Here is a 27,178-nt window from a genome sequence, read left to right as displayed (position 1 = left end):
CGGATTAGGGATGCCGCCGAACAGAAGTCTGGCAGAGACCATGGATGTAGGTGGCAAGAGAGAAATTCCGTGCGAAGAGTTCAGGCAGGGAAGAGCTGACCAATGCTCCATGCAGCCAGAGCCCAGTCTCTGCCAGGGCTTGGAGGCACAATCTGCAAGAAGGCTTACTTACTCCCCTTGCACTGATGCATCATCATGGCATGCACGCCTTTGTGCCAGGTGCTGTGCTGGGGATCTGAAAGATGCTATCACTGCTCACTTAGACCTTGAGGAGGGCTTGTCAGAGGGGGAGCTTTATGTAAACCCCCAAAGTGGGTCTGACTCAGGCCCACGTTCTTTCTACTAAATGCCATTAAAGCATCTCTGTTTCCCTTAATGAGCTATCATAATTCTGCGGATGTCTTATTTCCATTTCAACCTTGTCTTACTAGCCGTACTGTCTCTCAAGGTACCAGGTTTGTTTATTCATTAAACCTTCATGGAGCACTTTCTCTGATAGGTGCAGCCACTATCGCAAAGCAGATGGCTTCCATGGGAATCTTCTGCTGCTGATCTTTGACAAGGCCAAACAGAATGTAAAACACTTTTTATTGCTAAGTAACAGGTGCAGGAGACATCTTTAAACCTAATTCATCCTTCGTTCTGCCCCGAGGCATGCCTCTTTTTAATCCTAATTCCCTTCCAGTTTTAACAGAGAGAAAGGCCTTGTTTCAGCATTCCCAGATTTGGTCTTTGACTGTCAGGTGGCATTTGGGGGTCTCATGCCTCCTCATTGGTTAAGAAATATGCTGCTGTGCTCTTTAGGACTCCAGAATGTCCTGGGCTTTGTGGACCTGCCTCCCTAACCCACTCCACAGCAGAGACCACCCTGCTCACTAAAGAAGAAGACTGGGAAGAGTCACATATATCTTGGACTCTAGAGAAGAAACTACTTAGGGAGAGGGAAAAAGAGCGGGGAATGGCCTCTCCTTCTAGCTGGAGTGGGTTTCGAGAACCCCAACTCTCTCCAGCCTTCTGACCAAGGGGTGAACAGAGTTGATGGGATGCACTGGTGGAGAGCCCTTGGGGTGAGAAGAGCCAGGAACCACCTGTTCCTAGTCCTCAGAAATGGCCAGATTCACATATCCATTTGCACATGCCAGGTGTATAAAGCCAGAAAGCCACTTATCATGGAAGCTTGGCACCTGTCCATGTTCCTGGAAGAATATGCTTTTCCAATAACCCAAGTGCTCTTGGCCCTAGATTCTGGGTCTCTCCCCTGGCCAGAGCTGGGGGCCAGACACTGCCAACTGCCAAGGTGTGGTTCTTGAAATCTGTTTTTCTGTTTAGGACACTGTATTATTTGGGGCCCTTGGTTGAACATGACATGCACCTTTTTAGCTCCTCTTTCTTCAGAGCTAGTGTCATCCTCGGGCCTTCTTTTGGCAAAGTGGTCACCAGCTGCAGCAGACCTCTATCCCACCAGCTCAACAATACCCACCAAGTGTTTCTTTTCCCTATAGTTCCAGCAAAAATCCTAGAGGAGTCTTAGTGAACTCACTTAGTGATAGGGACCAGTCTTGTAGCCAAGGGGAAGGAACTTCCAGAATGGCCAGGCCTGGCTCCTGGGCCCTTCCTATACCACCCCAAGTGTCACAGAGGTTCTGTTACCCGAAGCAGGAGGCAGGGAGAGTGGGAAGATGTAAATGGATGCAGCTGCCCCCTTGAGTTTCTAATCAAGCTTTAGTATTAGTCTTCCTCAAGATGTTTGGTAACCAGTGCTTAGGCTCGATAGCTGTCCCCAGTAAATAGCTTGCCCCATAAACTGGGGCAATATCCTGCTTCTTTGTCATAAAAGTTGATTTGTTGTTTTGGGTAACTTTATATCAGATTATAACTTTATATTCCTAATTTAAGCTCTTAAACAACATATCACATTCACTCCCTTTCCTTCCCTTTGTCCAAAATTCCTTCCCAAATACTCTGAAATAACACTCCTGTGAGGGCTAAGCAAATAAGGTTATGAGTTGTTCACGCATTAGTATGTGGATGAATAATCTGTCACCTAGCAGTGGTCACTGAAAGGCATGTCGAGGCCATATGACATGCGTGGGGTCAAGCAGTGAATTGGTAGAAGCCCTGATTGATCTGGCTCCTAGGAGCCTAATTCCTAGCCCTTGCCTCTACCCCAAGCTCCTGAGGAGTGATCCTCCTGAGAAGGATCATGAATTGGAGCTGTCACCAGTAGACCAATCTGACATCCACATAGGATTCCTAATTTGCTTCCCTTTCCTTCAACTCAGATTCTAGAGCTCTAAGGCCAACATGTTGGTGTGACCTGACTGTTACCTCCCCTTGCAGATAAAGTGGCATGTGTTGTACCTTCAGTATGTGAGAGGTTCTGTGGCACCAGAACTGGTTGCAGCTCCATTGCCTACCCGGTGCTGGTGGTAGAGCTGCTTCCCGAAGGTAAGAGATGGGCCCTGCCATGGAAACCACATCATCTGTGTCCCCATTGGAACCTGTGCCCTCAGGCTTTAAGTGGATAGTTAGCAGTGTGAAAGCTGGGGGTGGCTTATCTACCAGGCAGCCCATCTTTCTGGGTGAAAATGTTGGCTGTGAAGTAGGGGGGACATTAGTGATGTAAATGGAGCTTTGCTTGCCCTGAGGGAAGGAGCCGGGCCTCCTTCTCCATCATCTCTCACACGCTCACACAAGGTATATACTCTCAGAGGCACAGCTAGCTCATGCCCACGATTTGCATTATTCACTTCCCCTGCTTAACTCAAGCTTTTACTCACTCATTCCGCTGGAGGGCTCCACTCTGTGCCAGGCATCGTCCTAAGCAATGAGAAGGCAGAGATGAGCAATACCTAGCCCTGATCTCAAAGAGCTTATGTCCACTGGGTGATCAGGGAGATGGACAGTTCACCAACAGTGAGATGGCTTTCACTGCAAATTAACAGTGAGTCTGTGTGTTCATCTCAACTACTTCCTCAAATCCCATGGAGATGGCCAAACATTTTTTAAATCCCATATTAGCTCTAAAGATCAGTAAGAGCTCTAGAGATCAAAGTTGAGCTATTTCCATAAAATCCAATAGAGATGGAATCTGAGTGAGAGAAATACTGACCATTGCACAGTTCAGGAAGGAAGTTGTCCAGGTTACGCAGCTGAGCCCATCCTAAAGCACCCAGGGCTTCAAGTGAGGGTCAACTGCAGGGCACCTGAAGGGAGGTAGATGCAAGGACACCAGTCTTTGCCTGGCCCAGTAGCCTACAGAATACACTGGGAACCTTGCTGCAGTGGGCCTCCAGCTCAGGCTCCAGTTAAGCCTCAGGCTCTCCCATCAACACGTAGAAATCATTCTGCAGAGTCAAGTCCCTGCAGTAGGATAGCCTTTCAGGTGAAAATATTAGATTGTTATGTTAATAGCTCACATTTTATGAGTGCTTGCTCTCTGTTAACCCATCTGCTTAACTTAATCTTAACAACAGCCCTGTGTGATAGGTACTTTTATGCCCACTTTAGAGATGAGGACACTGGGACACAAGGAGTCACATCCCTTGCCTCCAGTCTGAACCTTCTCTGAGCCACTGGCTTCTCATCTGTAAAAGTGAGGCAGCAGTGGAGTCCATCTCACAGGGCTGTAGGGAAGATGGTACAGGCTAATGCCCAAGGAAATATTCTGGCACAAAATAACCACCCAAGAGATATTAACTCTCATTATTATATAAAGACAGTGCAGGAAACTAGCAAGTTTCATCACAAAGCAAGGACAAATGTAATGCTTTAATCTATTTTAGATGGAATGCCACTCCAAATAAAATTTGAATGTTTTTTGTAGGAGAAAATGTAGTATATAGAAAAGTGCCTTAGGAGGCCTAAGGCATCTCCTGGCATGGCCAGAGAGCTGGAGGTCTAGGAAATGTCCCTTCTCTTCTAGGCATACGAGGCTTGATGCTGTCCGCACTATGGGCCTCTCTCATGTCCTCCCTGACTTCTATTTTCAACTGTGCCAGCACCCTGTTCACAATGGACATCTATACCCAGATTCGGCCTATGGCCACTGAAAAGGAGCTCATGGTAACAGGAAGGTGAAGGACTCCTCTAACCATGCTAGTTTCTGCTGTCAATGAAAACAATGCCCACCAGAAGTGATTATGTGAAAAATTAGGCTATCATACTGTATATAAGAATTATTTTGTTTAAATACAGTATGGTTGTACTTTTTTGCTGCAGTTTTGCAATGATGATGTATTGTTTTTAAAATCACAAAGAAACTTGTTTCCATTTGGGAAAAAATAATAATCACGATGATTAAAAAATGCTAGCATAGTTTAATGTACCCCCCCAAAGAGTCCTTGTGAGGAAATTTACAGAATTACCTCATTGTCTCATTTAGTCCTCATGACAACCTTTAAAGGTAAGTTTTACTGTTCTTATTCTCATCTTACCAATCAATGGGGGGAGAGTGGCTCAGAGAAGGAAATTGGTCTACCTGACATCACGCAGTAAGTAGGAGAACATGTCCATCTCAGGACCATGCTGTTAACCATGATGCCATACAGCACCATGCTAGGCATGGGGTGGGGGATGTATATGTGTAAAACATAGTTGCTGTCTTTACTCCATAGGGATTCTCTCTCTCTCTGTGCCTCAACTCATGTTTTCTCTCTCTCTTTCTCTCCCTCTCTCTCACTCAAAATAAATAAATAAACTTAAAAAAAGAAAAATAAATATCTGAAATTAAGAACTTGGATGGGTTAACGATTGGATATAGCAGATAATTAATGGATTGGCAATGGATCAATTGACAATATCAAAAATGAAACACATGCACAAAATGAAGATATACATGGAATGCAATCATAAGAATAATATATATGTCACTTGGAATCACAGAAAGAGAGGAATAGTTTGGGTAGAAGCAATTTTGAAAAGATAATGGCCAAGATTTTCCAAAACTGGTGGATCATTACCCAGAGGTTCAAGAAGTTCCACAATTAATTTAGTTAATACCCATCATCACGCATAGGTACATATTTTTTTGTGATGAGAATTTTAAAAATCTGCCATCCCAGCAACTTTTGAATATACAATACAGTGTTGTTAGCTATAATCCCCATGCTGGACATTGCATCCCAGAAGTTATTTTTCTTATAACTGGAAGCTCGTGCCTTTAACCTCCATTATCCATTTCTTCCATACCCTCTTCACCTCTGGCAGCCTCCAATCTGCTGTCTGTTTCTAGGAGTTTGGTGTTTTTAGATTCCACCTGTAAGTGAGATCATACGGTATTTGTCTTCCTCTGTCTGATTTATTTCACCTAGCATGATGCCCTTAAGGTCCATCCATGTTGTCACAAATGGCAGGATTTCTTTCCTTTTTTTGACTGAATAATATTCCATTGTGTATCCATATATTTTCTTTATCCAAACATCTGTCAGTGGACCTTTAGATTGTTTCCATGGCTTAGCTACTGTAAATAAAGCTGCAATGAACATGAGGGTACAGATATCTTTTCATAACAGTGATTTGGTTTCCTTCAAATATATACCCACAAGTAGTATTGCTATATTATATGGTAATTCAATTTTTAATTTTTGAGGAACCTCCATGTTGTTTTGCATAGTGGCTTCATCAGTTTGCATTCCAGCATACAGTATACAAGGGATCCTGTTCCTCTGCATCCTCATCAATACTTAGTATTTGTTATCTCTTGCATTTTTGAGAATAGCTATCCAGCAGGTATGAGATGATAGTTCACTGTGGTTTTGATATGCATGTCCCTGACGATTAGTGATGTTGAGCACATTTTCATGTACCTATGGGCCATTTGAATACCTTCTTTGGAAAAAATGTCTATTCAGGTCTTTTGCCCAGGTTTTTTTTTTTTTTATTTGAGAGAGAGTGCAAGCAGGGGAGAGGGGCAGAGGGGGAGAGAGAGAGGGAGAGAGAGGGAGAGAGAGAATCTTCAGCAGGCTCCACACTTAATATGGAGCCTGACACAGGGCTCAATCCCATGACCCTAGGATCATGACCTGAGCCAAAATCGAGCTGGACACTCAACCAACTGAGCCACCTAGGCGCCCCTGCTCAGTTTTTAATTGGATTACTTGGAATATGTTATATTTTGTTTTGCTATTGAGTTGTATAAGTTCCTTATATATTTTGGATATTAACCCCTTATCAGATGTGTTGTTTGCAAATATTTTATCCCATTCTGTGGTTGCCTTTTCATTTTGTTGTTTCTTGTGTTATGCAGAAGCTTTTTAGCATGACCTAGTTCTATTTGTTTATTTTTGCTTTTGTTCCTTGAGATTTTGGAGTCATATCCAAAAACCCATTGCTAAAACCCATATCAAGGAGCTTATTTCCTATCTTTTCTCCTGAGAGTTATAGTTTCAGGTCTCATATTTAAGTCTTTAATCCATTTTTAATTTTTTAATGTTTGTTTATTTTTGAGAGAGAGAGAGAGAGTACGAGTGGGGCAAGGGCAGAGAGAGAGGGAGACACAGAATCTGAAGCAGGCTCCAGCCTCTGAGCTGTCAGTACAGAGCCTGACACGGGGCTCAAACTCACAAATGGTGAGATCATGACCTAAGGCGAAGTCAGATGCTTAACTGACTGAGCCACCCAGGTGCCCCATCTTTAATCCATTTTGAGTTAATTTTTGTGAGTGGTATAAGATAGGGATCTAGTTTTATTTTTTTGCATGTGAATATCCTATTTTCCCAGGACAAATTTATTGAAGAGACCACCTTCATTGAGTGTTCTTGGCTCCCTTGTCCAATATTAGTTGGCTGTATATGTATGGGTTTATTTCTGGACTCTCAATTCTGCTCTATTGGTTTATGCATCTCTTTGTATTCCAGTACCATACTATTTGGATTACTATAGCTTTGTAATATAGTTTGAAATCAAGAAGTGTGATTCCTCTAGCTTTGTTCTTCTTTCTCGGGATTGCTTTGGCTATTCAGGGTCTTTTGTCATTCCAAACAAATTTTAGGATTACTTTTTCTAGTTCTGTTAAAAAAAAAATGCCGTTAGAATCTTGATAAGGAGTGCACTGAATCCACAGATGGCTTTAAGTAGTATGGACATTTTATTAATATTAATTCATTTAGTCCATGAACACAAGATATCTTTCTGTTTATTTATGTCTTCTTCAATTTCTTTTATCAACATCTTAGAGTTTTCAGTATAGAAATCTTTCACCTCCTTGTTTAAATTTATTCCTAAGTATTTTATTGTTTTTGATGCTATTGTAAATGGGATTGTCTTCTTTATTTCTTTTTCAGGTAACTCATTGTTAGTGTATAGAAACATTACTGATTTTGTACACTACTGTATGTTCATTTTGTATCCTGAGAACTCATTGAAAAGAGATATCTTTAAAATATGATTGAGGCAAGCCTAAAGAAAACATGGTAAAATACATACCATGCCAATATGAACATAGATGCAGAAATTTTAAGCAGAATATTTGCAGGTCCAGTAACATAGAAAAAGAAAAATAGACCATGACCATCTGGGGTTTATTCCAGGAATGCAAGAATAGTTCTTTTAATTCAAAAATCAATCAACGTACTTGACCACATTAACTGAAAACAGGAGAAAATAATACAATCATCACAACAGATGAAAATAATTTAGAATGTTTAATGCCTATTTATTTATTGTTTCATCTTAGAAAATTAGGAATTTAAAGGCACTTCTTTACTCTGGCTTTTAAATATATATGTATATTTTAATATACATATATATTAAAAAACCTATAGTATATATCATACTTTATGTTTACATCTGAAAATATTTTCCCCTGTGATTGGGAACTGGACACAAATGTCCACCACAACCACTTTTATTCAAAGTTTTGCTGGAGTTGTACTATCCTGCACAAAAAGGTAAGAAAAGGAAATAAATGGCATGGGGATAGAAATAAAATTATCATAAAAGACTTTATAGACAAACTGCTAAAATTTAAAAGTGAATTTAACAAGACTGGTACAAGATCAAAATATAAGAATTAATCATATTTTACACATTATCATTTGTAGTGTCATTAAACCATATCAAACACTTAGGAATAAATCTCACAAAAGTGAGAAAATTGCTGAAAATTACAAAGCATTGTTGAGAAAAATTAATGAGACTGAAGTATATAAAGGAATATACCATATCCAGGAATTAGAAGATTCAATATTGACACTATATTCCTTTCATATTATTCTACATATTCAAAGTAATCCTTGTCAAAATTGCAGATTTATTTGTGCATGTAAAAATTGGCAAACCAGTTCTAAAATTAAGACAGACATGTAAAGAGCAAAGAAAGCCAAAACCAAAAAAAAGGAGAAGAAGAAGAAAAGAAAGGCCAAAGCAATTCCTGAAAATGAACAAAGCTGGAGGATTTAAGTTAACAGATACCAGTATCTATTATGAAGTGATACTGATTAGACAATGTGATTTGGGTACAAATATTTGTATCAAATTTGATTTGTCTAAATCAATGGGATATAGTACAGACAGAATACAGAAGAAGGCCCACAGATACACAGTCACCTGATTTATGGCAAAGATTCCAGTATAATGCAGTAGAGAAATTGATGGGGAGAAGGATTTTCAATAAATGGTCCTGGGTGATTTGGCTATTCATGGAAAAAAGAATGCTGACTCTTACTTCACACCATACACAAAATCTATTTCAGATGTATATCTGACTGTGAACGGTAAAAAAATAATGCTTATAAGAAAAAAAAATGGTCAGCATGACACTCGATTGCTACTCACATTTGCATCAACTGTACCTTTATTAACATAGCTTAAACAAATTTTTGCATCATCTAGAATTGTGGTCACATCTCAGAATGCAAACTCCAGGGGTGCCGGGTGGCTCAGTCAGTTAAGTGTCTGACTTTGGCTCAGGTCATTGTCTTACAGTTTGTGAGTTTGAGCCCCATGTCAGGCTCTGTGCTGACAGCTCAGCTTGGAGCCTGAAGCCTGCTTTGGATTCTACATCTCCCTCTCTCTCTCTGCCCCTGCCCTGCTCTCTCTCTCTCTCTCAAAAATAAATAAAACATTGAAACAAAAAAGAATGCAAACTCCCAACATCTGATTTATAACTTTTAACTCATATTCTGTAATCTCCATACCTTTAAGGATTTGTGCCATCATCTATGCATTTTTTGACATGCTTTTAGGAGAAGCCATCTTGCCAGACTGCATTCATTACATCTGGTAATCAGTCTTGTCAGGCTAAATCACCCAAGTAGTGTATTTCAGTCCTGATCTTGGTGCAGGTTATTTGCCTAGCATGGTTTTTGCATTCCCTGATATACTGGTAAGCAGGATGTTCAGAAGCATCTTTACTGGGATGGCTCTGAGCACCTCCCATAATTTCATTATCCGTTTAAAATCTGTAGGATCTTTAGCAATAATCCAACTCTCATTCTTGATATTGGTAATTTGTGGTGGGGGGTTATCTTTCTTTTGATAAAATTTGCCTAAGGGATTTTCAATTTTAATAATCTTTCCAAAGAACCAACTTTTGGAATTGTTGATTCTTTTGGTTTTTGTGGGTTTTTTCCCCCATCAATTTCTGTTTTTCTTTTCTTTCTTTGTTTTTTTTTTTTAAATTTACTCTGAATTTACACTGCTCTTCTTTTTTATAGCTTCTTAAAGTAGAAATTCAGATCATTGCCTTAAAACCTTTCTTATTTTTTATTATTACCATTTAAAGCTATAAATTTCCCTCTAAGGCCTGCCTTAGCTGCATCCCACAAGTTTTGATAGGTTGTGTTTTCATTTTCATTCAGTCCAAAATATTTTCTAATTTCCTTGCGATTTTTTCCTTTGTTCATGGGTTATTTAGAAGTGTGCTGTTGGATGTCCAAGTAGTGGGCACTTTCCTATTTTATTGTTACTGATATCTAAGTTATTCTGCTGTGATCCAAGAATGTACTCTATATGACATTTTAATCTTTTGAAATGTGTTGACATTTCTGTATTCTTAATTTCTGTCTAGTTCTGTTATATATTGTATATATAATTTTATGTATATGATGTGTGTATGTTATATCTATACGTATATACATTCAGTATATTCTATAATGAGAGAAGGGTATTAAAATCTTCAATTGTGATTGTGTAGTTGTCATTTCTCCCTCACTGCAATTCTCTGAGTATTTTTGCTTTATACATATTGAAGTATTAGTATTAGGTGCTTACATATTTATGTTTGTTATGGTTTCCTGAGGAATTAATGCTTTCACCGTTATGAAATGTAGCTTTTTGTCTCTAATAATACTCCTTGTCTTGAGGCTTACTTTGTTATTAATATAGCCCACACTGGCTTTCTTATGCTTAGTGTTTGTAATCTATTTTACTTTTAACCTTTAAATATATTTAAAGTGAGTGCCTTGTAAAGCAGATATAGTTGAACCTTGATTTTTATATCTAATCTGACAATCTCTGCCTTAAAAAAAATTTTTTTTATGTTTATTCAGTTTTGAAAGACAGAGAGAGACAGAGCACTAGCAGAGGTGGGGTGGAGAGAGAGGGAGACACAGAATCCAAAGCAAGCTCCAGGCTCTGCGCTGTCAGCACCAGAGCCCAGTGTGGGACTTGAACTCACAAACTGCAAGATCATGACCTGAGCCAAAGTCAAGACGCTCAATCAACTGAGCCACCCAGGCACCCACAGTCTCTGCCTTTTAATTTGAGAGTTAAGTCCATCTGCATTTAACATCATCATTAATATGATTAGAAATAGTTTTTAATTTCTTTTGGTTGTTCTAGGCATTACAATAGGCATTATTAATCTATCTTAGTCTACTTAGAGTTAATACTCTATCATTTTATGTCAAATGTAAGTACCCTACAACAGTATATGCCATTTTCTCCTTCCATCTTTTACATTATGCTTGTCATATATTTTATCTCTTTGTGCATTATAAACCCCATATATATGTGTGTATATAATTGCTATATAGTATAGTGATAGCAATATAATTTTTTGCTGTAAGCAGTCAGTTGCCTTTAAACTAAATTAAAATAGGGGCACCTGGGTGGCTCAGTTAGTTAAACGGCTGACTTCAGCTCAGGTCATGATCTCACAATCTGTGGGCTCAAGCCCCATGTCGGGCTTTGTGCTGACAGCTTGAAGCCTGGAGCCTATTTTGAATTCTGTGTCTCCCTCTCTCTGCCCCTCTTCCACTCACACTCTGTCTCTTTCTCTCAAAAATAAACATTAAAAAAATAAATAAACTAAATTAAAATAAGAAAAAATAAATATATAGCATTTTATATTTACCCATATATTTTACCTTTTTGGTGCTCATCATTACAACCTTAGGTTTAAGTTTCCATCTCTGTAATTTCCCTTCACCCTGAAGAATTTTCTTCAGCACGTCTCATAATGCAGGTCTGTTGGTGACAGATTCTCTCAGCTTTTGGTTATTGGAAAATGTTTTTGTTTTGTCTGTTTTTGAAAGATATTTTTGCTGGGTATATAATTCTGAATTGGCAGTACTTTGCTCACCACTTTAAAGATGCTCTTTCATTCTCTTCTGACCTCTTATTTCTGATAAGAAGTCACCAAAACTCATAGTGCTGCTTTCTATTTATAATGTTTTTTATTCCCCCTGTGGCTTTCAAGATTTTCTCATTTTTGGTTTTGAGCAGTTTTGTTATGATATGCTTAAGGGTATGTGTGCATGTGTTTATATCTATCATGATTTGGTTTTGCTGAGCATATGAATATGTACATAAATGGTTTTCACCAAAGTGGAGAAATTTTTGATCATTGTTTCTTTGTCGATTTTTCTGTTTCATCTCTCCTCTTTATGACTTTGTTTACGCACATATTAGCCCTCTTGATATTGTCTCGCAGATCACTGAGGTGTGTTTATTTTAAATTTTTTAAAAGTTTCCCTATGTTCTTCAGTTTAGATTTCTATCAGTCTGCCTCTGGGTTTATTGGCCCTTTCTTATACCATTTACAATTTGTTAAGGCCAACCAGTGAATTTTTCATGTCATATATTGAACTGGAATTTCAGTTCTAAAATTTTTATTTTGGTTCCTTTTTAAACTTTTTATAGTTTCCAGTTTTCTATTATGACTTCCCATCTATTCTCTCATAACCATCATTTCTTTTAAGTCCTTTAATGTAGCTATAATAGCTGCTTTGAAGTCTTTGCTGATTTTAATATCTGAGCCATCTTGGGGTCTGTTTCTATCAGTTGCCTTTTTTCTTGACTAAAGATCACATTTTCTTATTTCTTCCCATGCCTAGTAAATTTTATTGTATACTGAATGTTGTGAATAAATACATTATTGTAGAGACTCTGATCATGGTCTTCTAAAGTGTATTGGTTCAAGCATGTGGGTAAATTACTAGCTGATCACCTTAAACTTGCAGAGGTCTGTTTTTATACTTTATTAGGGTGGGTCTGTTTCAGTTTCACTCAGTCTTATGGCAAATTCTTAGTCTTGGGATTTAGTCTCTACTTCTATGGCATGGCCCTTCAGGAGTTTCAGTGAAAAGCCTAAGGTGGTTAGACAGGCCCTCTAACTCTATGAGATTCCAACTCCCAATTTCTGTCTCTCCCAGTGTAGGCAGCCACTGAAGTCTGCTCAACTCTTTCAACCTTCCAGCAGCCACTTGTTGATAGACTATTTGGAGAGTCTCCCACACATGTATAGTTTGGGGATCAGCCAAGGATATAAGGGAAGTGTATGCACAGATTGGACCCCCTTGTTCAGTAGCTCCCTCCTTTCTAAAATTCCCCCATAGCATTTTCAACCACTCTGAATCCCCATCCTCTATCTTCTTTTTTTTTCTTTTTTTTTTTAATTTTTTTTTTAATGTTTATTTATTTTTGAGACAGAGAGAGACAGAGCATGAATGGGGGAGGGTCAGAGAGAGGGAGACACAGAATCTGAAGCAGGCTCCAGGCTCTGAGCTGTCAGCACAGAGCCCAACGCGGGGCTCGAACTCACGGACCGTGAGATCATGACCTGAGCCGAAGTCAGACGCCCAACCGACTGAGCCACCCAGGCGCCCCCCCATCCTCTATCTTCTTATACCCCAACCTAGTAATAGGCTCTCTGCTAATTTCTAGCCACCCACACCATGCAAACTAGGAAGAGCCTTCAGAAGAAAAGCTGGGTAGTGTAGATAGCATCCACTATGGTTGTATTCTTTCAAGGATTAAATCCTTTCCCATTTCCGCCTGCTTTTTGGCTCCCTGAGTGTTGCAGTTTAATATTTGGCCCCCAACTTATCATTGTTACTGTGGGAGGATTAGTCTCATGCAAACTATCACATCATTACTTGGGTGGGAATTCACATCCTTGTGTCTTCTTTGATTATCAAGGAATTTGTCCTTCATATCTTATAGTCATTCACTCTAAATTATAATTTTTAAGCCCTTGTTGATACAGAACTAAGATTTATTCATCATTGGGATGACATGTAATCTAGTGTAATTTTATATATCAATACATATTTTACAATCTTTTACTTAGAAAAAATAATGGGGGTACCTGTGTGGCTTAGTCAGTTAAGCATCCAACTTTGGCTCAGGTCAGGAACTCGCGGTTCATGAGTTCTAGCCCCACGTCAGGCTCTGTGCTCACAGCTCGGAGCCTGGAGCCTGCTTCAGATTCATGTCTCCCTCTCTCTCTGTTCCCCCCCTGCTCACACTCTGTCTCTCTGTCTCTCTCAAAAATAAACATTTAAAAATTTTTAAGAAAAAATAATGAACATTTGGAGCCTCCACTCAGTTTCATAAAATTTTTAGCAAAATTTAAATAAGTTTCTGAACTTGTCAAAATCTTCAAAATTATGTGCTGTACTAATCTGTCTGAAATGTCTTATAGCATGCTATCCTCAAGAATTTGATATTTTCCATGTACTATAATGTAAGCATGACTGACCAAACACACCCTCCAAATGTGGTGAAAATCTATCCATGGTTTAGTAACAGGCAAATGGACAGTTTTATTTGTTCAGAAGTTAAATGATTTTTATCTGCAGCTTTATGGTTCTATCAGTATTTAGGTATGTAGCTGTCTCCTCTGTTCCACATTTATGAATGGGCATCTGAATTTAATCTAAGGAATAATTGAGCTAATAGTTTATGGTTTATAGATATTTTACTGGTGGGGGGAATAATGCTCATCAAATTGCCATTGACTATTGGTATAATTTACAGGTTTTTTGTTATAATATTACTTGCTGTCACTATCCTCTGGGTCCCTATTATGGAAACAGAATACAGTGAACGACTATTTGAATACACACATGCAGTTATGAGCTACTTGACCCCGCCCATTGCTGCCATCTTCCTGCTTGCTGTATTTTGCAAGAGAGTCACTGAAAAGGTAGGTAGGTGTTGGCATGGCCACTGCAAGACAGAGTGTGAGGACTTGCCTTCACATCATAGTTGTCTTTGCAAGAGCTGCCCTAGAAGGGTTTCTTGTGCTTCAAGAGTTCACACCATTGCATCATTGCTTTCCAAGAGATTATTTCCTCCTGGGTAGACTTAGTCTGAGCTCCCTCATGCATTCAGGGAAAAGGTGAGCTCTAATTTGTTTTTCTTCCCTTTACAATGTAATCCACTTTTAACCATGACATAGATGATGCAGTGTGCATGCTCCTTCTTCACACATATCTGGTTGTAGGAAAATATAATTCTGTTGCCTCTGTACATGGATGCGTCATACTCAGTGATTTCAGGGTCACAGGGGGATGTACAGTCATGAGCTCCTTTCACCCTTCCTATAGTGAAGACCATATCTTCCATTCACACTTTAAACTAAATAAAGATTCCTACTAATGATTCAATCATTTTATCAATAAGACTTTGAAAGCATGGTTTGCTAGAATATTTTGTTTGTTATTTGAGTCATAACTTGTTTCCCCTAGCAGCACCGAGTAGCTGGGCCTTGCACAATTTCCTGAGCACAGTGTCTAAGGTGTCATGTGATCTGGCTTTTGCCTACCTCTTGGCCCTTGCCCTCTCCATGCACAGCCCCTGGGCCCCACCTACTCCAATTGATTTGCAGTGCTGATTACCTAACTGTCCTATGCCTTCTCTGTTCTCCCTTCACTTGCATATACTGTTTGCTTTGCCAGGAATATCTTTTTACTCTTCCACATGGCTGGTGCTTCCTATCGGCCCATCTCAGGTGTCCAATCCTCTAGACCAACCTGCCAGAGCTCCTTGCTCTGCTCAGCTCACCAAGACTCAACTTAGCACCAAGAATGTGGGGGGCAGGGTGGCTGGACTCTGCAGATGCCAGAGCTGCTGCCCTCTGCTCTGCTGGCAAGGGCATGGGCAAGAGGGTCAGGCTGTCATGAGAATCTGCCTCCCAATGATGACACCAGCATTGAGGTATTGGAGCCTACTGCCAAAGAAAATTGGGAATCTGCTCAGGGGTTCCCCTGACACCCCTCGTCCAAGGTTACAAGCAATTGCAGGTACCCCTTTGACCTAGAGAGTTTCTCTAGGCCTTCTCCTCCACTCTGCTTCAGATGGCATGCTCATCTGGCTTCTGCTGTCCATCTGTTTCTAGATCTTCCCGTTCTGCACATCTCCTTCAATAAATTGTTCCTGTGGATCGTCCACCTGGCGTTTGGTTTTAGGCCTTTTTCCAAGATGTTTGCCCATGTACCATATCTTCTGTCTCCTCTGACATCCATCTCCATCTAAGTCAAGCTCCAGATACAGCTCTAGAGCCAAGATGAAGTCCTTACTCTTAAAGTGTGGACAGTCTGGCTGGAGGAGACAGATTATACCCAATAAGCAGATAAAGATTTCTGATAGTGATGCAGTATTGTTTAAAAGATAAAAAAGGATAGTAGAGGGTGGCAAGGCAGGCACTAGAGGTAGGGGGGATACAAGGACCTTAGCCAATGGTAGGAGAAGACTTCTAAGAAAGTGACCTTGAATCTGAACCTTGAAGGATGAGCCAGAAATACCAAGATCTAGGGAGAGACCCAAGCAGAGGGAAGGGCAAGTGCAAAGGCCTGAGCCAAGAGCAAAACAGGCAGGTTAAACATGCAGGAGGAAGTTTGCATGCAGTGGCTAAAGTGGAATGACCAAGGGGAGAGTGGCAGAGCCAGGTGAAGTCAACTGATGGGTAGGGTGGAGATTTATTCTGATGGCAGGCCATGAGAAGCCACTGGAGAGTTTAAGCGAGACAGACAAGGCATTCTCTAATGCATGCTTTGAAGAGCTCACTCTTCTGTGAGGACAGTGGGCAGGCAGGGGCCAGGAAGGGAAGCCACCTATGTGAGAGAAGATGGCAGTTTCAGGATTAGGGCGGTAGCCATAGGGTGATGGGATTCCAGATATACTTTGGAGGCAGAGCCAACAGCATTTGCTGATAGGTTGGTGGTAGGGCAGGATGGAAATAAGGGGACCAGGGATGACTCCTGGGGTTTCAACCTGAGCAACCAGGGAGATGGAGGTGTCACCACAGCCTTTCGGACACATGATGTTTGAGATGCCTTTTTATGATCTTACTTAAAAGTGTTTCCAGTGTTTCTCAAGTTCTCTGATTGACCTAAGAGAAAGTGCAGGGGTCTCAGGTCTTGGTTCAGCCCAAGAAGGCACGGCCTCCTCACTGGTGCTTACATTCTGCTTCCTTCCACAAGATATTTAAAGCCTTTGTTACGATGATGATTTTAATTTCAGAACTCAACTGGTGGGGAGGTGAGGCTGATGGTCTGTCTCACCACCCATCCCCTCCAGATGACTCTCTTGGGGCTCCTCCTTTGGCAGGGTGCCTTCTGGGGGCTGACCGGAGGACTTCTGATTGGCTTCTCTCGAATGTTGTCTGAGTTTGCCTACGGACCCTGGAGCTGTGGGGCAAACAGCAAGTGCCCCCTGATCATCTGTGGCATGCACTACCTCTACTTTGCTGTAATCCTCTTCATAGTCAGCCTTTTCACCATCCTGGGGATCTCTTTATTCACGGACCCAATTCCCGATAAACATGTAAGTGCTGTCGTGAGGTTTTTCTGGGATCAACCCTCAGTCCCAGAGTCCCCGTGAGCAGTAACTAGGCTCTGCTGGTTTGGGAGAGAGTGACTGAATTCCTGCATTCTTTTTGAAAAGAGGGAGGGCTAGGGACTGGGCTTGGGGGATGGGTCAGTAATAGGCAAAGAACAGAGAAAGGGCCCTGCTATAAAAACTAAACTAAAAGACTTTCCAACAATTCACCAATTAGATATTCACTTAGAATGAGAAGTTTGGCTTTTAAGATGCAAATTTTCCTTAGAAGTGTTAAGTTCACTAACCTCAGTGTGAATTAATGTAATCAGAGCAGTCCCAGCTTCCACCCATCCTCAGGGAATTAAGCCATCAGGAAGGGGGAGGGGACTGGAATACTGGAAGCCTCTGGTGGCTCATCTCAGGGCTGGGTGCCTCTCAGCCTTCTCCTGAGCTGCTGTTCCCATCTCCCAGGAAGTAGATATCAGTCGCCCCAATTGGAATATAGGAAGTCTGGGCCCAGAGAAATTAAGTCAAGAAATTAAGTCAAGAAATTAAGCCCAAGGTACCACAAATAGGTAAGTGGTAGGGTTGGGCCCCAACCTGGCTCCCCTACATCACCTCCATCAGCATGGCCAGTAGGCTTCGCAGGACAGGGACTTGGCCAAGCCAGAAAGCCCTACTGTATCTGAAGTTTAGGGAGGAGATCAGAAGGAAGATGAGTCTATGAGATCTACATGCCTGTTTTGCAGCTTTTCCTGGGTTCTGGGTAAAAGCCTTGAACTCAGAAGACTGCCTCAGGGTCTCCCCCTCAATCTTGGGTTTTCCCTCTGGCCATGCTTCCTGGTCAGTGGTTTCCAATTGATTCACTCCTCTCTTGTGCACAGAGCCCAGTTGGAAGAGGGCTAGAGCATATGGGGAGGACAACCAGGGGTGTGGGATGTGCACACCCGCTGCATCAGTGACAGCTGGGAGACTGCCCAGCTCCCAGCGCCTTGAGAATCCGGCGGTGGGTGGGGAACTTGATTTCCTGTTGCTCAGGGTCTTAATTGTCTAGATTGTGTTCTTTGCTGTTCTCTTCCTCTCAACTGTTTGGTTGTGCCCACTTCTCAAGCAGCCAAGTATTTGTTGATTGTTTACCACCTGCCTCCCAGTGTGCCAGGTGCTCTGGAGAACACAAAGCAGCTGCCAACAAGGGAGGGAGAAGTGAACAGGAGAACTGGAACTTATGGATCAGTGTCAGTGGGCCAGGCCCTCTTCTCACCGCCTACCAGAGGAGGCAGGACAACAGGGACAGCACATGAACCCAGGCTCTTCTAGTGCACCCAGCAACCTCTTCCAAAGGGGCTGATAGTGTCGTTGGGAAGGCAAATATACACATATGGCATCATCAGGAAGCAATTAGAGGCTAAACCCAGTCTCTGTTATTAATACAACAGAATTTTAGTTCCAACATTTTAGTCTGAGAGGTGGGGCTCAGGCAGGTCTTGGAGTGGGCTGGCCAGAGAGGGGCCAACCCAGCCTGTTCATATCCCTGCCATATGTTGGGGTAGGGATGCTGGGATTCAAATATAATGAGTCTGGTACAATAGATCAAAATCTATTCCAGGATAGGCTTGGTGGAAATGTTCGTTTAGTTGGCCCTTAAAAACAGCAACAACAACAATTGGCTGGATTTTGTTACTTCCCAAAGTTTCCATGTGTGTTTTCAGGACAAGAGCAAGGTCACAGAGCAGAAGGGAAGGGACACTTCCTTCTGCATCTGCAAATGCCTTATTGAGTCTGAGTAACTAAGCTCAGTGGGGGGCCAGGTAAACCAGGTAAAGCCTCTTCTGGGCTGGGTTAGTGCTCAACTCTGACAGGCAGGAGGGGCTCTTTGAAGGAAAGCAGCTCCCGGGTCTGCCCTGTCCACTCATCCAGTCAGAGGGCCTCCTCCTCCACCGGAAGAAGCAGACCAAGGTGACAGGCGGCTGCTCTCATCCTGAAGGGCACAGGTTCCTGGACTCTTAGAACTGGAAGGAGCTCTGAGCACTTTTTCTCCTACCCCTACTATATAGTTGAAGGACACTGAGCCCCAGACAGTTTGTGTCCCCTGTGCCAAAGCCATGCAAGCACACAGTATCAGAGCCAGAATTGAAATCCAAGGTCCCCAAGTGCCATGCTTTCCCTACCCCATGTTCCTTCTGTCTCTTGTTGGAGTTGAACAACCAGGTCTCATCTCAGTCCATGGAGACCCTGGTGCCCAGCTTCTGGCTGTGACTGGGTACAGTCTGTGTGACAGGGCCCTAGATGGTGACATGCCCCCCGCTCTCTCCCCAGCTCCACCGGCTCTGTTGGAGTTTACGAAATAGTCAAGAGGAAAGGGTAGATCTGGATGCAGAAATACAAAGGAGGAGACCAGCACCCCAAGCACACCCAGGTGAGAAGGATCCAAACCCTGCAGGAGGTCCTGGTTGATAGTGTTTTGGGTGGATGTGGCCTGTACTGCCCCATGGTCCCTCCTCTCAGAAATGCTTTTCCAGGCAGAGGCCCCCTCTGGGGTGTCTGTTGAGGTTGAGATGTCTCTGGACATCTATGCAGAGGCTTCTGGGCTGGGGAGAGGCAGCAGACACAGTGAGCCACCTTTGGAAGGGAGGGGCAGGGGGAGGAGACAGGGATCTGGCCCAGGCAGAAGCAAGAGACACCCCAGGAGAAGCCATTGGAGGAGAGGCAAATACTGATGAGTGAAGAAAGATGAAGCCTTAGGACTGGCCACTGGATTTAGCCACATAGAGATGATGCCCTGCCTTAACAAGAGAAACCTGAGGGAGAAAAGGGAGAGAGGGCTCCGGGAAAAGAGGTCTGAGGACAGTTAGATTTCAGTCCCAGCAAGCAGAAGCAGAATGTTCCGGGGGTGGGGGGGACTCCAGAAGGCCCAGAGGAAGGTTTTCGGCAGATGGGGTCAGAAAAGGAGTGTTGGGGCCATGGGTGGGGGTGGGGGTGGGGGGTGACCTGAGCTTCTTGTGGCCCTGACGCAAACAGGGATAAAGGCCTAATGAGATTAGTCCTGAGTCTCAGGCAGAGAGTACCCAGGGAGGCTGTGAGTTTAGGGGAGGAGGCAGCCTTCTGGGGCCCCCCTCCACCACTGCTAGGGAAGTTCAGAGCCCAAAGAGGCCCCAGGCTCCCTCTTGTCATCTGCAGAGGAGGCCCTGGGGGCAGGTGCAGAGCAGAAGAGTGGTCTATCCTAAGCAAGGTTGTCCCATACACCTGGAGGATGTAGGACTCTCTGGGAATGTCTCTTCTCTTGGTGGGGGGAAACGGGCTTGTTAGGTGCCAGGTGCTTGTTCTTGGTGCACCTCCCGTTCCTCTTCTTCCTCTCTCCATAGTCATGGGTGGATGATGATGATGATGATGATGATAATGACAGTGGCTAATATTTACTGCTCACTTGGGATGTGCCAGGTGGTGTGATAGGTGTGTGTGATAGGTACAATTATCATCCCCACTTAGAGATGGGGAAACTGAGGCACTGAACAGTTAAGTAACTTGCCCCAGGTCCACAGATAATCAGGCAGAAATAGCGCACCAATGTGAACATGGGCAAGTTTGACTCTAAAATGTGTGCTCTCGGCCACTGGCCATCCCACTGCCCATCATATAACCCTTGGGCCATCATCAAAACGATCAGTTGCCTTTTACATACAGTAGCCTCTTGGGCCTGGCAGCTGCATGACAATATGATAACATGGGTATTGAGAATGTGCCACTCAGGACTTCTCAGCACTGGCAGCAGAGATCTGTGTCCCTGGCTTTGAGGTCCTCCTGCTGCAGCAGCCCTCCCTGTGTAACAGAGGCTCCTCTGTCCCTGGCTGATGGGTTCTGTCATCCATGGTGCTACCTCAGCCTCGGGACACGGCTGGCATGGATGCTGCCCAACAGAATGAGACAGAGAACAGGTCGCAACGAACACTGTTGGGTGCACACTCGAACTGAGATATGCCCATCTGGTAATCAAGGAGGAAACTGTTTGCAGGCAGCCGCTGGACCCACATGGGTGTGCCGGAGCTAGCCGTGGTGCTGACCCGAGCCTGAACAGGCCAAAGGAGCAGCCAGCAGGAGCTGTACAGACAGACAGGGAGCAATTTTAAGTCCCAGAAAGGCATTCTGACTAATTTGAATGGAAAATTCCCTGTAAATCCTAGACTTCCCTCCTTTGCCTCCTGAAAAGCATCAGTGATTTCCCCTTCAAGTGCCCGGAGTAACTTATTTTGGGCCAGGCCGTGAGACTGATACCTGCCTGAGGAAAACATTCTCTGAGAGCTTGCCAAGGAGAGCAGTGTCCAGAAATCAGGGGATTTCTTCCATCCTCTAGAGAGTAGCGACTGGGGAGGCAGATTCAGAGGAGCAGTCCTGTGCCCTAAACCTACCAAACTGTGTTCGGCCATGTGCCTAAGACAGAGAAGGGTAGGCACTCCAGGATCTGGGCCCTGTTGAAGGCTCTGCCAGAAGGCAAGCATGGCCCCAGGCAGTTCCCACCCCACTCCTGCCAAACTCCCAAAGCCCCTTATCCCACTCGCCCATGTCTCTGAGGATGGTGGTAGATGTTCCATAGCAGGGGCTGAGGACTGATCATATTGGAGAGAGTCTTTTGGTCTTTCTCTGGGACTGCTGAGATATGACACCATAGAAAGTCCTTCTTGTGTCCTGGCCTGTGATCCTGATCTTTGCCTGTTCCCTCTATTCCAGATGCATTTGAGGAGACCCAGGGCTGCTTCTGGAAAGCGTGGAATGCATTCTGTGGACTGGAGCCACAGCCTGGCCCCAAACTGGCCCCAGAAGAAGTAGCCAAGGAGAGGATGGAGTGTGGTACCATATCGGAAGGGACAGAGCATATATTGGAAGGGACAAAGTGCCAGGACAGGTCTGAAGGGACAAAGTGCTGTGGAACGTCTGAAGGGACAGAGCACAGTGCCACTTTGGAAGAGACAGAGTGCCATGATGTACATATAGGGACAGAGAGTGGTGACATATTAGAAGGGACAAACCACAGTGACATGTGGGAAGGGACAAAGTATGATGACATGTCAGAGATCCCCTTCAGGAGAGAAATTACCAATGCCAGTGGGTTCCTCTTGATATTGACCATAGTCCTGTTACACATCTACTACTACTAAGGCAGCTGGGGCCCAGGGGTGTCTGGGAAGAGCAAGCAAACCACAGCCTCTTCCAGAGTCCCTCATCATCCAGTGGAGAAAGTGTTTCCTACCGGGAGACTCATGGATATGGGACCAAGGATTACACTAATGTAAACACTCCCTCAGTGTCACAAATCAAGTGCCACCAGCTGCAGGGCATGCATGCTGAGGGGACAGGGTGAAGTCCATTTGCGACTCCAGAGACTATGCAAATGAGAACATCTGTTCCTTTACAAAATGAGTCATTTTCTCCAAATGGCTCTACTGCATAAACACTGACTTTCACTTTAAATTTAATTTTGGCTTTTTATTTCTAGATATATTTGAGATTTTTGCTTGTGTTTACTTCACTGTAACCATTTCCTTCCTATGCCCAACCTCCATTTGCTTTGTTCTCTCCTCCTTTTAAAGGTATGCCCTGCTGGCAAAGATGCCATGTAATGTAAGCCTCACCCCCACGTGGGGGTTCCCACCTACAGGTGCTGTGCCCACTGCCAAAGACCTCACAGACCAGCTGAAGCCGAGGCTGCCCACGGGTGGGACTTTGGCTCCTGTCTGGACCACTGGTGGAGCTGAAGCAGTCTCTGTTCAGTGAAACAGTCCTCTCAACAACTCAGCATTGTCTGGCTAAAGCCATACCGCACCCCTGAAGGGCAGGTGGAAAGGAAAACTTCCTCCTTCTTGAGCTCTTCCCAGTCCTTCCCAGTCTACCTACAATTGGCATGTTATTGGGCATTGGATCCAGGAGCTAAACTCCTTTAGCTGTCAAGTATAGGCCACTCTGAGGCTGTGTTTCTGCAGGGACTCCATAAGCTGCTCCTTCCTCTTCCTTCTTCTCAAAAATCAATAATATGTGTCTTTAGATGAAGTTCCAGGTGCCTTAAAGTGATTTGGCAGAGGCCCACCCAGCATCACAAAAATCACACTCAAGGCACACTCACATGCAGTCTCTCCTCCCTAGTTTATCCCTTCAGCTGACATTTTTGAGTGCCTACTATGTGCCAGCCGCTACAAGGAAATAGTTGTGAATACAGCATAGGAAGCAGAGAGTGAAACACTAGCCATGATAGCCAGCATTTAATATGGCCTACTATTTTGTTGCCAGGGGTAAGTGCATTATCACATTCAAGCCATAGAACCACACTTTGTGGAAGGACTAGAATTAACCACATCTCATAGGGGAAGAGACAGGCTCAGCAAGGGAACTGAGTACATTGGGAATGGGCATAGGGCCTGGAACAGCCCTGCCTGATACCAAAGATACACACTGGCTCTCCATGAGTTGTGTATACAACAAGGAGGCCCACCTAGTCTGAGTCAAGAAAGGCCTCCCCTGGCCAAAGAAGGAAGTCAGTGCACTGGACAACAGAAAGGACAACATGTGGAAAGTCATGACACAAGAGTGGAAAGCATGGTTGAGGATGCCAAGACATGGCTTATGCATAGAACAGTGGGCCACAGGGAGGGCAAGGTGAGCATAGGCCTGATTTGCTTTATTTACTTTGGGATCATAAGTTCTTGGGAGCTTCAGTGGGGAAGTGACAGGTTCAGATTTGCTGGCTGTTGCTGGAAAGATTAAAGGGAAGCAAGAACACCCGCTAGGAGGCTGTTTAGAGCAACCCAGGCAAGTTAGTGGCAAAGAAGAAAAGAGAAGGGAATGGCATCAAGAGAAGCCAGCAATCAGAAGTAATGGGACTTGACTGACTAGACTTCTGGAGGTTGAGGCCAGGATGACTCTCTGGGTTAAGCATGCAGGCAAAGGGTGCACCAATTCCAAAGACAGGCCACACTGGAAAAGGAGTGGATGTGGGAGAAAAGTTGAGCACCATTTGGGACATGTTGAGTTTGAGTTGCATGAAGATACTTATTGCCATCTTGACAATAGTATGTCTTCTGTTCCATGAACATAGGATGTCTTTCCATTTATTTAGGTCCTCTTTCATTTCTTTCAACAATGTTTTATTTTTTGTACTCAAGTTTTGCACTTCTTTTGTTAGATTTATTCCTAGGTATTTTATTCTTTTTGATGCTATTATAAATGGAGTTGTTTTCTTTGTCAACTTTGCTGAACTCATTGATTAGTTCTAATAGTTTTTAAGTGTATTCCTTGAGATTTTCCATGTACGAGATCATGTAGTCTGCAAAAAGAGATAGTTTACTTTTTTCTTTCTAATCTGGATGCTTTTCATTTCATTTTCTTCCCTAATTGCTTTGGCTAGAATCTTCAGTACAGTGTTGAATAGAAGTAGTGAGAGCAGATATCCTGATCTTACGGGGAACTCATCCAGGCTCTCAGAATTGAGAATGATATTAGCGATGACTTTTTGCAGATGTTCCCTTCTATTCCTAGTTTGGATTTTTTTTTTTTTTTTTAGAAATGGGTATTGGATTTCATCAAATGCTTTTTCTGCATCTATTAAGATGTTTATGTGATTTCTGTCCTTATTGTAGTTATGTGTTACATTGATTCATTTTCATATGTTAAACCAACCTTGCATTCCTGGAATAAATTCCAGTTCATCATGGTGTATAATGCTTTTTTAGTGTGGCTGGATTTGGTTTGCTGATATTTTGTTGAGTTTTTAGGTCTATATTCATGAAGGATATTGGTCTATAATTTTATTTTCTTGTAATGTTTTTGTCTGGTTTGGGTATGGGGTAAAATTAGCTTCATAGAACGAGTTGGGAAGTGTCCCTTCCTCTTCTGTTTCTCAGAACAGTTTGTGAAGGATTGGCGTTAACTCTTGCCTGGAGACATTTAAGGATAGATGTTAAGTTGGATAGAAGGGTTCAGAACTTAGGAGAGAGGCTGGGGCTGCAGGCCCAGATTTGGGGGAGACAAGGCAGTGGGCAAGCCTAGCTAAGAAGAGAACCTGGTAGAGAAGGCCCATACCAGGAAGGTGAGATTGTGTGGCAGAGTGGGAGGAGAGCAGGCCTAGACAAAGCTGTGAGAAATGCCAACACTACTGGTCATGTAGAGAAAGGGAGTTTTATAAAGGAGACCAAAGAGAGCACAGCCAGAGCCTTGGAAGGAGGCCCAAGATAGCTGCTACAGGAAGGGAGTATCCACACCTGGGCCACAGCGTGGATCAAACACAAAGAGCACAGGGTGTTGGCAGCAAGGCAGTCAGTGACCCTGGCCAGAGCTGCCATGGGTTGAGGTGGGAAGGGGACATGAAGAAGTGGGGTCCTCAAGCACCTGTTTTGCTGAAGGAGAAAAGGTTTCCTCCTATGGGGCCGGTTTTGAGAATGAGACTTACCCGAAACCCCAGATGGGCTCAGCAGCCAGTCCCTTTTAGAACAAGAGCACCTACTTGGGCTAATCCTCTAATTCCAGGGACACAAACTTCTCTGTTGCTTCTAGGAAAGTGAAAGCCCCAGTCACTGAAAGAACTATAAGAAGGTGCTCACTTGAGGACTCTGGTTCTGCTGATAACGTTTATTCTGGGAGAAGTGGGCATTCCATGAGCCTGGGAAGTTCTGTCCCATAGGAAATATGGTTGCAGGTTGGCGCTATAATGAGGAAAGCCTCGTTTGAGTCAGGGAGCCTCAAAAAGCTCCCCTGAAGCTAAGCTCCCCTCCTGAAGCTTCTAGAACAGAGGTCAGAACTGGCTTGAGAACCATCATCCTGCCAGACCAGGCAGGGAAGGCTGGAGGAGATTAAAGGGTTCCCAAGCCTCATACTCTCCACAGCCTGGCTTCTCCTCCAACCCCTTCAAGCTCTCCAGCTTCATTTGCCAGTTTCACTTGGGGGAGAAGAGAGGCAAGTGGAGACAGGTGGAGGCCCAAGTGGAAGGCTGGACAGAGGGCTGCTGTGGGGCTGGGGTATGGTTGGCATAGGCCAGCTGGGAGTTTACTCTTAAGACTTCTTGTTTCTCGGGGAAGATATCTGTCCTGGGCGTGCATCTCTAGGGGGCCTCATACAACTCACATTCCCCCTGAAAGAGCCCACATAGGCTGGCACTGTGACCTTCCCTCCTGACACCCATTGTGAGAAGGGGGAAGAACTGGCTGAACAGGGCAGTATCCAGCCACACCTAAGGGCCTGGTCACTCAAATGTCTGAAACTTGGGTTGTGCCAGATCCAACTGTCTTTCTTCTCCCAATCCAACTCCTGCCCCTCCCTGTCTCTGGAGGGCCTAGCCCTGCTGTCTACCTTCTGTGGGGACTCTTGGCCCCAGCAGAGAGCCAGAATGCCACCCTCCCATCCCTGGGCATTGGACTTAGCCCATGCCTCCTTGCCTGGCCACCATGACCCAGTCCTTTGAGGCCGGGTGTTTCCCCTTTGCAGGAAATGGAAGATGTGACCACACTCCAGGAATATAAAGTGCCATTCAGACGCAAGATAAAGAGATTCAGCCCATTTATTCAGGCATGCAGCTTATCAGATCTGGCCCAGTAAAAGGCTCAGGGTTTCCACTCAATGACTTTGACGGCGATCTGTGCTGCCCGCCGCACGGCCTCACTGGTGTCATCCTCCAGGACACGGAAGACGGGCACACGAGATTGCAGAAACTTGCGGCCCTCGGGGGCCTCAGCCAGCATGGTGAGGGCCTTGGTGGCATTCAACCGTGCCTTGCTCAAGGATGAGCCAAGCAGGCTCAGGAGCGGGTGGATGGCTTCTGTGTCCAGGGCAGCATACTTTCCTGTGGGCCACCAACACCACGCGTTCCTCAGGGGGCCTCCTCTCACCCCAGCCCAATCCTGGCATCTGGCCTCAGGGGAGGTGCCATTCCTCACTCCCTCGAAGGCCTAGCATCTTCCTTTGCCTCCCACCTTGCCCTCTTCATCTCCTGCCCCTCCAGCCCCTCAACTGGCTTCTCCCCAACCACCCTGATGCCTCTCCGGCAATCCAGTTTTCACAAGGAAACACAAAAAGTAAAACCCAATTGTTGATTTATGTGGCAAATGCTTCTTGAGCACCCACTCTGTGTCAGGCACAAAAACTCACATAGTTCTCTCCCTCTTGGTGCTTACAGTCTAGTGGTGGGCACAGACATTAATGTGTAAAGAAGACA

General features: G+C 43.9%; 2 protein-coding genes across 8 annotated transcripts in view; one reads left to right on the top strand and one right to left on the bottom strand.

The window, feature by feature from the left end:
• The window catches only part of LOC122203710 (sodium/glucose cotransporter 1-like), a 57,250-nt gene extending 34,793 nt beyond the window's left edge, over positions 1-22,457 (top strand). For 5 of the 6 annotated variants that reach the window (XM_042910741.1, XM_042910742.1, XM_042910740.1 and 2 more), the window contains 6 exons: positions 2,341-2,448; positions 3,926-4,076; positions 14,203-14,371; positions 16,777-16,992; positions 19,306-19,405; positions 21,712-22,457. In XM_042910741.1, the coding sequence (XP_042766675.1) occupies positions 2,341-2,448; positions 3,926-4,076; positions 14,203-14,371; positions 16,777-16,992; positions 19,306-19,405; positions 21,712-22,139 (1,172 nt within the window). In that variant the 3' untranslated portion in view covers positions 22,140-22,457. The remainder of the gene's footprint in view (positions 1-2,340; positions 2,449-3,925; positions 4,077-14,202; positions 14,372-16,776; positions 16,993-19,305; positions 19,406-21,711) is intronic. The other variant, XM_042910743.1, reaches the window with a different exon arrangement.
• A 4,049-nt stretch (positions 22,458-26,506) lies between these two features.
• Positions 26,507-27,178, bottom strand: part of RSPH14 (radial spoke head 14 homolog) — a 79,312-nt gene continuing 78,640 nt past the window's right edge. For both annotated transcript variants that reach the window (XM_042910113.1, XM_042910114.1), the window contains exon 7: positions 26,507-26,806. In XM_042910113.1, coding sequence (XP_042766047.1) covers positions 26,568-26,806 — 239 coding nt within the window. In that variant the 3' untranslated portion in view covers positions 26,507-26,567. The remainder of the gene's footprint in view (positions 26,807-27,178) is intronic.

The sequence above is a fragment of the Panthera leo genome, chromosome D3 (assembly GCF_018350215.1).
Source record: "Panthera leo isolate Ple1 chromosome D3, P.leo_Ple1_pat1.1, whole genome shotgun sequence".
NCBI classification, from domain to species: Eukaryota; Metazoa; Chordata; class Mammalia; order Carnivora; family Felidae; genus Panthera; species Panthera leo.
The sequence above is the reverse complement of the archived record's forward strand: the minus strand, read 5'-3'. Positions and strand labels throughout refer to the sequence as shown.